Source organism: Fundulus heteroclitus, chromosome 9 (assembly GCF_011125445.2).
Source record: "Fundulus heteroclitus isolate FHET01 chromosome 9, MU-UCD_Fhet_4.1, whole genome shotgun sequence".
NCBI lineage: Eukaryota > Metazoa > Chordata > Actinopteri > Cyprinodontiformes > Fundulidae > Fundulus > Fundulus heteroclitus.
In genome coordinates, this window is record NC_046369.1 from 33,912,984 (window position 1) to 33,926,759 (window position 13,776).

Sequence of the window (13,776 nt, forward strand, 5' to 3'; positions counted from 1 at the left end):
TTACAGCTATTAGGTTAATGTTTTATTAATGCTTAAGTAAAACCAGCACAGTTTGACATGATGATGAAATACCCTGTAAACTCGACTAAATGAATTGAAGCTCTTTAAACTGATCTTCCAAAAGGCCTTTTTGTTTTATTGGATAGGCGTTAATAAGCCGTGTGCTTCAGCCTATTCCTTTTTCAAATACTTGATTGAAAAATTTTCTGTCTGTGGTGATTTTGTTTTGTTTTTTCAGAGGTATACTTATGTATCTGAAATAAACTATTCATTCATTCATTCATTCATTCATTCATTCATTCATTCATTCATTCATTCTTTTCAGTTCTGAACTGAAGAAGCCTTCTGGATGAGAGGTGAAATGTCTTTACGAAACAAGAGAATTTAGGAATATCTTGTCCTGGATCACTTAGAATCTACACCAACCAATTTAAATAGAATTATCTTAATATAGACAAAAAGGTGCATTCTAATCATTATCTTACTTTCCTTTAGTTTCTTGTTACCTTCAACATGTTGTGCTCAATGAACACTATATTACATACACCTATTAGATAGCTTCCTGACAAAATAGCAAATCAGCCAATTAGATGGCACCAATTTAATGCAGCTAGACATGGTGAAGGATTACTACTGAGTATTAGAATGGGGAAATAAAGTGAATGTAAGTGACCTTGAACGTGGCATTGTTCATGGTGCTAAATGGGTTGCTCTAAACAGTTGTGATTTTCATGCACAACTGTCTGTCAGGTTTACAGGGGATGGTCTGAAAAAGAGAAAATGTTAAGAAAGTGGCCATGGTATGATAGAAAATGTTATACTGATGTCGAAGATCAGAGGAGAATGGGCAAATGGGTCCATGAAGCAGATGGGCTACAGCAGCAGAGAACCAGAACAGATGCCACTAATGTCAGTAGAGAACAGGAAGCTGAGGCTGCAGCTCACATAGGCTCACCACATTTGGACAATAAATAATTTTCCAGGTCTGACGAGTCTTGTTTTCAGCTTTAATATTCAGATGATTGAGTCAGAATTTGGTGTAAACAACATGAAACCATGTATCCATCCTGCCTTGCATCAAATGTTCAGGGTGGTTGTGGTGGTAGTGTGATCGTGTTGGGATATTTACTTTGCATACATGTCTAAAAACCTCAGCCTAAATGGGTGTTGTTGCTGACCCATGTCCATCCCTTTACGACCACAGTGTCCCCATCTTCTGTTTACTTCTGATGTCTACTTCCAGCAGGGTAATTGCACAATGTTTATTTCAAAAGGGACAATGCACATTATAAAACATTACAGAATTAGCCATGATGCAGAAAACCTCCAAAGATAAACTTAAAAAAAGACATTCATAAAGTCCAAAGAGCCATTTGGACTGTAAGAAGTTTATAAATAAAATATAAAGAAATGATAGATGAATCAGATGCATTGAAGCATGAAGATCGTGTTCAAACTATGGAGGTGACAAAACGGGTGTAAAACCATTGCATTCAGACACCCCCTTGTGGGGAGTCACTTTCCCTCGTCCTGACCACAGCTTTAAACCCCCTCCGTTCATCCTCACACTTTGGCCCTCAGTGTCTCTTGGCACCAACCACTTTGGTGGAATTTTCCAAAATTTGTCTGGGGCAAATTCAAATTCCTTGAATGTGGCTAAATAAAGCTGAATTGGATTCTGATAGTGTGTGTTAGCTGTTTCACATGTGTAGCTAGCGTACCAGAATTGTTTTCTCACATAATACTTGTTTTTCTGTACTCTGATGGGGTTTAAACAAAACAATAGAAAAAGGGCACTCTGTACTTTTAAGTTTAAGTGGTTTAGCTTAGTTTTTATATCGACTGTTTTATTTCCTCACATAAGTTTCCAACTTATGTGAAGAAATAATATGTATTAATCCAGCAAACCCTAAATTTTTACATTCTTTCTTTTAAAGATTACTCATTTATCCTGTGGGTGTAAGATTGCAATATGGGGCTTTTTTTAAGGCTATTACAAAAAAAATTCATAAAACATACAATCTGAAGTATTTTCAAAATGTCCTTCACAAAGCTGAGTGAAAAAGACATCAAGGAAAGAAATAAACTTATCAGAAAATGACAAATTACCATGTTCTCCTCTTTTGGTTTTGTGTCATGGCTTTTGCGGTCCCCAGCTTTTGTTGTCTCATTCTGCATTCTTGGATTGTGCCTTCAGTTTGTTTTTTCAGTAGTTTGTGTGGTTTTCTGCTCTCCAGACAAAGGAATCATGCATTTGATAATTCTGTTAGCTGGACAGAAGCATGCGCTCCTGAACAACAATCATGCAATAGCCATAATTCTGTCGTTTCTAGTATCCTTGTTTTGCATATTCCACCATGATAATATTTGATGGTGTTTTAATCCCCCCTTGTTAATAACAGTCTAATTATCTAAGTTTATTGTTCCAGTTTTTTTTCATGTCACATCTAAAGATCTCAAAGTAATTCAATGAGACTTTATGTGATAGCCTAAACAAAATAGTGTAAACTGTGGTGAATTGGGTGGGCAGTAAGCCAGCTGGGGTTTTGTACAGTGTTGGAAAAATAAAAGAGCCCTGCTAAGCTATGCAGCGAACCAAAAGCCCAGCTTCGGGTCCAGTCTCCTTCCACCTCACGCTGTGTGGATAACGAACCCAGAAGTCTCAGTTACACTACTAATTAAATGCTCAAGGTTACACAGCAGCACACCGTTTAACAAAAAACAAAAGGATTTAAAGCCCCTGGCTTTGGTTTCCCGGAGTAAACCAAAGTCTGGAGTTTTTAGGTTTGTCGCATTGCCAGGTGGGCTTGTGAGACCTAATGGAAAGGGGCAAATTTTATTTATTTATTTATTTTGGTGGAGTCATGACTGCTACTTCAGTAGCACTCTTGGATTGGATTGGGCCTTCAGTCCCACTCCTGACAGAATCTGCTTCGGGGGAGTGCTGGCCTAGTGGTTAGTTCAGCGCGCTTGTACTCAGAGAAGGATGCAAGTACCCGGTTCGATCCCCAGCGCCTGCGCTCTGGGTCCCTGAGCAAGACCCTTAACCCCAGATAGCTCCCCGGGCGCCACACTGTGGCAGCCCACTGCTCCCCAATGGTGATGGGTTAAAGGCAGAGAACAAATTTTGTTGTAATGTATGTTTCAATGACAATAAAGATGATATTACTATTACTATTACTGCTCAGAGAAGTCTCTGTAGATGTGTAGTAAGAACCAGGACAGTGACTGCAAACGGTGGAAAACTATCTTGGACATTGTTGTCGTGCTTAAATGTATCCAAACACACAAAGTGGATGCTAACCAGTCCACTATTTTGATTAGGCTATCACATAAAGTCTCATTGAATTCCTTTGGGATCTTTAGTTGTGACATGAAAAAAACTGGAACAATAAACTTAGATAATTAGACTGTTATTAACAAGGGGGGATTCAATTTAGCATGAACAATAAATGCGATGAACGAAAAGTTAGCACCGCAATTATCTGTTTGCAAATTAACACAAAACAGCAGGAGAAATTACCACTAGAAGAAGGAGCAGAAAAAGAGAAAGACTAATAACAACTAAGATGTGGACACACAGAACTTAATTATCTCCTTTTTTTTAATACAAAAGCATAATACAGGAAATTTTAAGCACTGTGGGAAGGATGAAGTGACAGAACATGTTATATACATATGCCAAGTTGGGGTTTGGATTTGGCTTTTATTTTTGTTATATTATTTATAAACTGCAAATTACATACACAAATATCATCTCCTTTGTGCCAAATATGTACTTAAACATATTTAACGTTTTGAAATTCCAATCCCAAATGATTGTTTAAGACCCCGCTGAGACAGCCTGAGATGTCTCTGTGGGAGATGTAGAAATTCTTCTCAGAATTTTTTATGACAGTACAATTAGTTCACTCCAAAAATATAAAACATTTGTGGAAGAGTGGACATTAGAAAAAACATCGTGAAAGAAGTCACTTTTAATTCTCACTTAGGCTAACATTTTACTTTCAGTCTTCATGCAAATTGCAGATCTTGTAGAAGACTGAAATTACACAACGCCCCTTAACACACCATCACCTCTGTAAAATAGGGTAATGTTAGAATTGTGACATGGGAATGTTTTTTTTTTTTTTCAGCTGAGACAGGGAAGCTGGTTGGTGTTGATGGGAAATGCATGGAGCAAAATAAATGGATCTAAAAAAAAGAAAGAAAAAACTGCTAATAGGCTGTAAAAGACAGGGTTGGAAGCTAACCTATATAGATATCAATCCCAAACACATTGCCAATGTTACAAATGGAGTTGTTTGGATTATAGCATATTCATGTTTTGAACACCTCAATCAAAGTCCAAACCTAAATCTGATAGTATTGACTCAGGAAGGCTTAGTAAAAACACAAGCCAAACTTTCAATTTTTTTATTGAGAAAAACAACTAAAATCATGTATAATTTTCCTTGCACTTCACAATGACGTATTACGTTGTGTTTGTCATACATGAAAGGACGTCTGTGGTTGTCATCTGAAGTCTTCATGTCTTTTTCATTTGCTGTAATACTTGTAAACAAAAAAGACCTTTCCTCTGGATTGAGATTACTTTGAAGTATTTCTTCTAAGTACTTTCTGAGGCTAACCAAGCTCTGTTATGCACACGCAAAACACAAATAGCCCCTCCTGGCATTAAAAAACAATTCACACTCACTCTGGCCTTCTGTCCTAAGAACAGCTTGTTACCAATGAGCTTCCTTTTAGTCTCTCTCCCTCCTACAGGTCTTTCAGTCCTGGTTGGTCATGACCTGTTATGCTCGACACTTCTATCTGCCATTCTAACAAGAAATGAAAATAACAAGTTCAAACTCAAAAAAACTGAAGCAGCGCTGTCGGTGGCTCGGAGACAAGCAACACTTTCTGACTTGAACTCTGCATTTGTAAAGGTCTGTGTATTAACAGGAGTGAAAGAGCCAACAGCCCTCCATTGATAGGGAAAGGCAGCTGTTTCACAGGCACAATGGACTCTGCTTCAGTCTTATCCCACCTCGCTGATCTTTAACAGAAGTCATATTTATCTCACTGGAGAATCCAAAGCCATACCAGAGAGCTGATATCAGGGTTCGAACATATATAGTAACATAGCCAAGATAAAGAGGAAGAAAGAATATTTTTTTCTAATTAGAAAAAAAAGTCATATTTAGTTTTTAAATGTGACGTTATGGCAGATCTTAAATAACCAATTAAAATTTGTAAACAAAACTCAGTTATGCTCAAAGCAGCTGAACAAAAAATTGCTGTTACCCGTGAGTAAGTAACCCATCTGTTTCCTCTTCGAGGAAACTATTTTAAACTAGGACTTGTAGGTTCAGGAAAAGCACTGCTAACAAGTCAGCTGATCCCACACATCCTGGACACAATCTGTTTAGACTTTTAAATTCACCTCGGGGTAACAGATCGCCATTTGCAAAAACCAACCACCACAGAGACATTATCTTCTGCCAGGCGTTCATTCTGTTCAACATCCATCCTTACAGCCTGATTAGTGACCTGCACTGCGGTGAAACAAAATAAGTCTAAGTATGTATATTATCACAACTCAAAACATCCCCCTTGTTTCCTTACATACCGTATTACAAAAAATAAGAAAAAAATTCATGCTGTAAAATCATATCTAATTTCTGCACATTGTGAGCACTAACCGAAATCAATTAGATTTTTCTTCCAATCCTAAAAAATTAAATCAGATTTTATGGTATTATTTAGGGAAGAATATTAGGGCCTTCCAAAAACAAAGAGCCATTCAAAGAAATAGTCTAATCAAACTTTTTGATCAATCTGTCTGGATGATATGAATACATTTTACTTTGTAACGTGCCTTGAGATGACAGGTGTTGTGAATTGGCACTATATAAATACAATTGAACTGAATTGGATTGAATTCTGACCTTTTTCTCAAAATTCGCACTTTAATCTGAGAAATTCTGAGAAAAAAAGTCAAAATTTAAAAGTAGACAGGGTGTCTGCCTCACAGACCAAAACTGGGAGTTGGTTCCACAGGAGAGGAACCTGATAGCTAAAGGATCTGCCTCCCATTCTACTTTTAGAGACTCTAGGAACCACCAGCAGACCTGCAGTCTGAGAGCGAAGTGCTCTGTTAGGAACATACGGGGTAATCAGAGCTCTGATATATGATGGAGCTTGATTATTAAGGGCTTTATATGTGGGAAGGAGAATTTTAAATTCTATTCTTGATTTAACAGGAAGCCAATGAAGGGAAGCTAAAATAGGAGAAATATGATCCCTCTTGTTTATTTTCATCAGAACTCTTGCTGCAGCATTTTGGATCAGCTGAAGGCTTTGAACTGCATTTTGTGGACTTCCTGATAGTAAAGAATTACAATAGTCCAGCCTTGAAGTAACAAATGCATGGACCAGTTTTTCAGCATCACCCCTGGACAGAATGTTTCTAATTTTGGCGATATTCCAGAGGTGAACAAAGGAAATCCTGGAAACCTGTTTAATATGGGATTTAAATGACATTTCGTGGTCAAAATTAACACCAAGATTTGTTACTTTATTACCAGAGGCCAAGTTAATGCCATCCAGATTAAATGATTAAGAAGTTTCTTTTTTGAGTCATCAAAAGATGACAACTTCTGTCTTATCAGAATTTAAAAGCAGAAAATTTAAAGTCATCCAGCTTTTGATGTCATCAAGACATGCCTGTGGTCTAAGTAATTAATTGGAATCATTAGGGTTTATGGATAAATATAGTTGAGTGTCATCAGCATACCAGTGTAAATTAATCTCCTGCTGTCTGATCATTTTACCAGAATTTTAATTCTGACAGTGAAGTCAGAATTTAATAGACTTTTTTAAAATACCTTTTTTTTCAATGGCCCTAACTCTCTTCCATAATTATGTGCCTTTATATTTTGGGTTGTAAAAGAAAAAGCGACTAACATGCAAACACAAATGTATGGTGGAAAACTAAACCAACATTCAGACATTCCAGTATTGCTTGGTGCGAAATCCAAAACTGCTATGAAGTACAACTGTTTGTCAAGGGGTGAAACAAATTTAGGTAATGATGGTCCAAAGTATGGACTACTCTGCAATTTGGACCCTAATTGCTTTTTCATGTCTTGGGTGCAGATAATCTAATTTCAGAATGAGTCTTTAGTTCAGTTTATCAGTATTAGTTCTTCTAAATTGATACGAAACAATCCTTTAAAAAAGTGATTAAAAACTGCTTGCAAAGTGTTAAATTTTTCACTCAGCAAAGCAAGCCACAATCAGATAGGTGGTTAACACGTGAGCATATTTTCCATTCAGGCAAAGCATCACATAAATATCTGAATTGCATGTAAACAGAAAGAGATGTAATTTAAGGTCAACCCTTATCTGAAGAGAGACTTTGTCTTTGTTCTGTGTTGCAGTCCACCTTAAAAAGTTAGCTCAGGACCAATTTTGGAATTGTCCCACGACCAGCAAATTACACATCCCTCTTGGATACCAAACATCTGGACAACAAAAGGGCTAAGGGGAGCTTAAAGTGAGGCAGCTGTGAGGCAGAGCAGCAGACGGACTGAAGTCTTCAACATGAATCCTGCTCTGCTGGCGTCTGCGCTGTCTTTGTTGGCCACAGTGGCAGCTCAGTCACACGACCATTATGACATGGGCTGGGTGAATGGCTACCGCCAGGGCTTCAACTTCCAGTGTCCCCATGGAGAAGCCCTCGTAGCCATCAGGAGCTACTTCAGTGAGAAGGAAGGCTCGGACCGCTTGTGGTCTTTTGAGTGCCAGCCTACACCTGAGAGTCTGGGCGAGCCAAGTGACTGCTGGTGGGACGACATAAACCGTGGCGGTTTGGAGTGGTGGGTACCACCTTTCTTTGACTCCTCAGCTCTAAAGACTTAGAGTGTTATTAGGTCTACACAGAGCAGAAAGTGTTTGAAGTTCAAGTATGCTGAAGTCCAGGGTGTAAATATAAAATATACAGGATTGGAAAACAAAAGTTACATAAAATAATAATCTTCGGTCAATTCATACTGTTTCATTTTATGATTCTGTTCTAACAAACAATTCATACTGTGGTAACATAAAAAAGCAGCCTTTTCACAAATTGTAGGGTCAGATATTACTCTTCAGATCTCAATCTTCTTCCATAAACTTCAAGCAAACTTTAAAGAGCTGGTTCAGATATTTCAAATTGGGGTTTAGATTCATACCTCCATATCTGCCCTACTATCTTCTTTGTTGAAAAGCCTGTATGATGTACATTTCCCTATCTGTGCTCACCCACTAGGGTCTGCCAGGGCTCTCTGCTCTCCTTCGTTGACTGTAAATACAAATAATCTCCCAGTCAAAGGGTGGTGCCAAATACAAAGCAGATAAACCGCAGATGGATATTGAATGGCATGAGAGACACTGTCCTAAGAATATGGTTTTGAAGGATACATACCTGTAGTGTAGTAAACCCTCACACGTAAAACAAGGACTGATTATGTGCAGAAAGCGGGACTTGCACAACCACTGCTTATAAAAAGTACAACATTGGTGGCAGTATAGTTGGTTGTGCACACGATAATAACAATCCAAGTCCCGTCAGCATTTTAGTGTTTTGAATTACATTATTTTTTTGACAAGCGCTCATTTGTTCCTAGGATAAGTTACAACCAGACTGAGGTTTACATATATTGTCCCCAGGAGGTCATTTACAAACAACAGCTAAGAAATATATATATATATATATATATATATATATATATATATATATATATATATATATATATATATATATATATAAACACATAACAGCTGTTAAATCTCTCTCTCTCAGAATTTGCTGTCACTACTTTTGATTGATTAGCCATTATATTAATGCCTGAGTTCAACGTTCCAAATGTAATATCTCTCTTTGACAAATTTCATTTACCTTCTTCTTTATGTTGTGTTTGCTTTTACATTATACTTGATTTTGTTATGTAAAATAAAATAACTCTCTTGCAGTACAAGTTATAAAAAAAATGCTTTTAACATAAGCCACACATTTATATTAATAAATGTGTGTAATGGATGGAGCTTCCCAGCAGCATGAGCGTATAACATTTAAATTTGTCTCAACCAAAAGATCTCGTTACAGATTTTACACATGTTCCTTTTTTACTGTGGTCATAAAATCCTGGATTCTGTCCACCGTTTCTCCTCCTGAGAAACAAAGCAGCCCTCCAGAGTCCAGTCCCGGTATGAATCATCTTCTTTCCACGGAACCGTTCCTGGGAACAAAACTGCATCCAAAGTTTTTTTTACAAAACAATTTATCTTTGGTCCTTTAGAGATTTTCACATTGCAGTTTTTAGACTATTTCTTTAAAATTTGGAACATGGTGTTCATAAAAAAATAAACGGCAGTCTAAACAATCCAGAATAAGCTCAGCCAGTAAGTGTGAGCCCATGTGGAAAGGCTGGAACTCCATTGTATTTAAATTTATATTTTCAGACACCTTATCCTGACATAAACCTATTTCTCTAACTATCAATTTTACTGAAAGCCTTTGTCAAATTAAGGGATCTAAATGAACCTTTAGAAAACCCCACCCGTAGGATGAATTGTAGCCTGACAGCAGCTTTAATCATACACCTAAACACATTGCGGGCCATTCTATGTCTGCTTCTGATGACAGGTGTGGTTTAGAGAGAGATTCACAATTTAAATTATGTAGGTTTTCTTTGGATTAAGTTTAACTGAACTCATTCCACCTCTACAGTGCGAGAGCTCTTTATCTCTGCCACGCCTGCCTGTCTTTATCGCGGCGGTCTGATCGGATTTAACAGGATAGAACATTGCCTGCCAGGAAATTACCCCAACTGATTGAATTACTGAAGTTGCAACGACAAGTTCCTACACACTTAGCATTTCTTGTTCTTAGGACCTGGTATATGATAAATATGCTGTTGCTTCAAATACTACATAGGCAAAGAAAGAGAAAAGAAAACAACTGTGGGTAACTTGTGACTTGTGTGTTTGCAGGACATCGACGTGCAGCCGAAATGGCCTGGTGGCGGGCGTTCAAAGCAAGTACTTTGAATCCGTCCTTGACCGCGAATGGCAGTTCTACTGCTGCTACTACAAGCGCCGCTGCCCGTACAACTGCATGTACGTTCTCACATAGAGCTGTGGGCATGTTAAAGAAGCACTCTGACAGTTTTTGCCCTGTCTTTGCTGAGAGTTAGATGATACAAAGTGATCGCAATAACAAAACTACAACACACAGACTGAGATGAGGTTCACTCACAATATTGTTTAGCTTCATATGCAGCACACTGACTGACAAAAACAGATAAACAACCTGGAAGACGATAGGGACCCCGGAGCTGAGCCATGGTGTTACATGTCCAACTGTTGGTTGGCGGAGCATCAGACAGTCAATTAAAAACAATCAGTGAATGTCTCCAACCAAAGAGGAGTGTTTTATTTGTTTATTTAATCCTTTATTTGTACAGGAAAATCATAAACAGCATTACATTAACAGCAATAACATAAAAACAGTGATAGTACCAAGATAACAACTATAATAGAACCAAGTACACTACCAAGTACTTCTTCTGATGATCAATACCATACTACACCAACAAGTAGTTTTACTGAAAACAAGTACAAGTGCCTCCAAATGACTTTACCAATCCTTTTATTAAAATTTTGAACTCCCCAAGTGTGACAAGATTGGAGAGCTTCAGGTCCTGCTGAAGCGTGTTCCAGGTGAAGCTCAGTACACACTGATAGAAAACTCAATGTAATAAATTCCTGAGAACAAAGGTTGTGGTGATGCTCTTTACGTGAGATGTAGCTTGACAAGTACGATGGAACAAGGCCGAGAATGGATTTGTAATTGAATGCGTTCCAATGTTAGAGTCTGCAAGTGTGCAGAGAGGGCCATTTAACTAAGGAAGGCGCAATGGTGAGTGAGGGCTTTGCTATCTGTAATAAATCTGAGCGCTCCGTGATAGACAGCGTCAAACTGACGTAAATAGCTTCTATCTCTATAGTATAAAATACTCCTAAATGTAGCAGAAACGAGTTGTTTCCTGGCATTGTATGAGAAACAATTTTTGTTTTGAAAAAAAGAAGCCTAGTTTTCACTTACGTTTTCTGTAGATTTTCAATACGGGGGTTTGAAAGTGGGGCTGCACAGTGGAGCTGAGGGTAGCACTGTTACCTTGCAGCAAGATGTTCCTGGGTTCAAGTCCTACCCTGGGTCTTTCTGCATGGAGTTTGCATGTTCTCCCTGTGCATGCATGGGTTCTCTCCGGGTACTCCGGCTTCCTCCCACAGTCCAGAAACATGACTGTTAGGTTAATTGGCTTCTCTAAATTCTCCTTAGAGAATGGTTGTTTGTCCTGTCTGTCTCTGTGTTGCCCTGCGATAGCGACCTGTCCAGGGTGTACGCCGCCTCTCGCCCATTGATAGCTGGAGATAGACACCAGCAACCGCTTCCGACCCCATGAGGGATAAGTGTGTAAGAAAATGGATGGAGGTTTGAAAGTGAGATTATCATTTATGGTAAAGCCAAGATGTTTTTAGGACTTTATGAAATCAGTGGACACCATGCATGTCACCTTCTTCTTGTTGGAAAGTAACATGCCCTTAGATTCAGCAGTATTCCAAGTTGTAAAAGCTGAGACTGAAAGCTGTCAAAGGAGCACTGCAGGGATTCAGAAACACGGGAAACTGATATCGCGTTGCAATAAATCACTAAATCATCAGCATAAAGATTTATTGCCATGCAAAATCAGGATATGGCATACATGCATTAGCCAGCATTGCGAGACGTTTATAGGGTTTGATAAAGGGTTGCGTTCTGTATGCATGAGGTGGGAGTGTTGTTGTACAACTGTGGAGCAGATTTCGTTGACTAGCGGATGGAGGCTGTGGGTATATGAAGGCAACCCAAGCCAATCAGTTTAACGATTCAACCACACAGCCTCAAGAGCTACTTTGGCAGGTTAAATTGTTTTTTGGTGGTTGCTAAACTTCTTTCTGCCAGTGATTAAGCTATTCCTTGCAAAAGTGTGTTTTCACATTTTGTCAAGTTATAACTACAACCTTAGATGGATTTTAATGGGGTTTTATGCCAGACAGAAAATAATACATGTTTTTCAACATTTAAAATGTGACTTTAAAAAGTGTTGTGTGCATTTATATTCAACTCCCAATTCAGTATTTAATAAAAAGAAAAATACGACTTTAGGGGTATATCTCTACTAGATTTATTCATCTACAGACAACATTTTTAACCAATTCTTCTTTGTGAAACGGCCCAAATCCAGTTAAACTGAAATTAGAGCATCTGTGAATATTGATTGTGAAGTTTTTCTGGATTTAGGTCAGGACTCTGAACCCTAAACATGCTCTGTTCTGAACCATTACTGTGTTGCTCTTGCTCAAGGTCCCTGCTCCATCCTCAGAGCGTTGGAATGGTGTGAACTGATAAACAGCGTTAGTTTTATGCCGTAAACAATGCTTTGCTTTGTTATTATCTTATTGTAATTCTCAGCAAAGAAAAAGCAGAAGCGTGTTTACTGAAAAGATTTGACATTAGTCGTTACTATTAAAAGATATTCAACAGTCCTTTGCGGCTCTCCTCAGGAAGACCGCTGACGTTCCTGAATATTACAGAGAAGAGGCAGAGATGGTTATCCCAGCGTACGGCTACTTCATCCGAGGGGCCCAGACTACATTCAGTGGGGTTCTCAGGTTAGTCCTAAAACACTGACATTTGTCTGTGAACTGCTATGACCTGTTAGAATATAGTCTAGTTGAAGTGACAGCTTTTTTTTCTCATTCCTTTGTTTCAGAGATCGGCAGTGGAAGTACATTTTGTGCAGGATGACAGACTTTGACTGTGAATTTGAGAATTTATAGACCTGTAAGCAGGATCTTACACACAGACATGTAAAATATATAACCATTGCTTAGTCACACCATATTGATGATAAAGCATAAAAGTATTAACGTTTTTGTTTATGACTTTTCACTTTATAAGTAGAGCAACTTAATGAATGTTCTCTAATTGTAATCACTTTTTATTAGTCTAGCATGAATAACTGATACGAAATGCAAAATTGTACACGTTGAAATAAATATCTACACCTGGGGTCAAGTGAATATTTGAGCTTCACAGCTTTTCACCTGAGGAGGACCGACAAATCCATTAACAGCATGTTTTACAAGCGTTTCCCAGAGCAGAGGCAAGCATTTCGTATTATGTTTATTGCCTTTGAAAAGAATGTCATCTGGCTCTGTTTTAAGATCTCACAGCTAGTGAACCAAAGGCGCTCAGTGAGTTGCGTGACTTAGGATATTCTCTCGATAGCAAAATTGGAACAATAGTTTAGATTGACGAGGAGGAATGATTATTGTACATTAAGTGTGTTGCATGCAGCCAACTGTGTTCCGCTTACTTTTAATGGATCAATTCTTTCTTTTATAGCATGTTATGTTTGGCATATTTGTCTGTTTAAAAACTGTAATAAAGATATTTATTGTTAAAAACTGTGGTGTTCACTTTAGGGAACTTTGGGAAAAGGGTAAAAAACAGAATGTGATGTGCAAAAGCATAAAATGGGAGGTCCCGGGAGTTGTGGGAAGATGATAAATGAAACCATGAGAAAGGATGAACCTCCAAAAAAGTTCAGAGGGGAAAACTGAGTCATGATGAGCTCCTTTGGGCCTAACTTGGCTAATGGTAAGCTTTAAACTAATGAATTTGCTATAACAGAAAACAAA

At 38.2% G+C, this 13,776-nt stretch overlaps 1 protein-coding gene across 1 annotated transcript; it reads left to right on the forward strand.

Annotated features, from left to right (window-relative positions):
* Positions 1 to 7,501: 7,501 nt before the first annotated feature.
* Positions 7,502 to 13,542, forward strand: dpt (dermatopontin). Its single transcript, XM_012861093.3, has 4 exons — positions 7,502 to 7,865; positions 10,021 to 10,146; positions 12,637 to 12,744; positions 12,846 to 13,542. Exons 1-4 carry the CDS (start codon positions 7,591 to 7,593, stop codon positions 12,910 to 12,912), a joined length of 576 nt encoding a protein of 191 aa, XP_012716547.2. The 5' UTR covers positions 7,502 to 7,590; the 3' UTR covers positions 12,913 to 13,542.
* Positions 13,543 to 13,776: the final 234 nt, after the last annotated feature.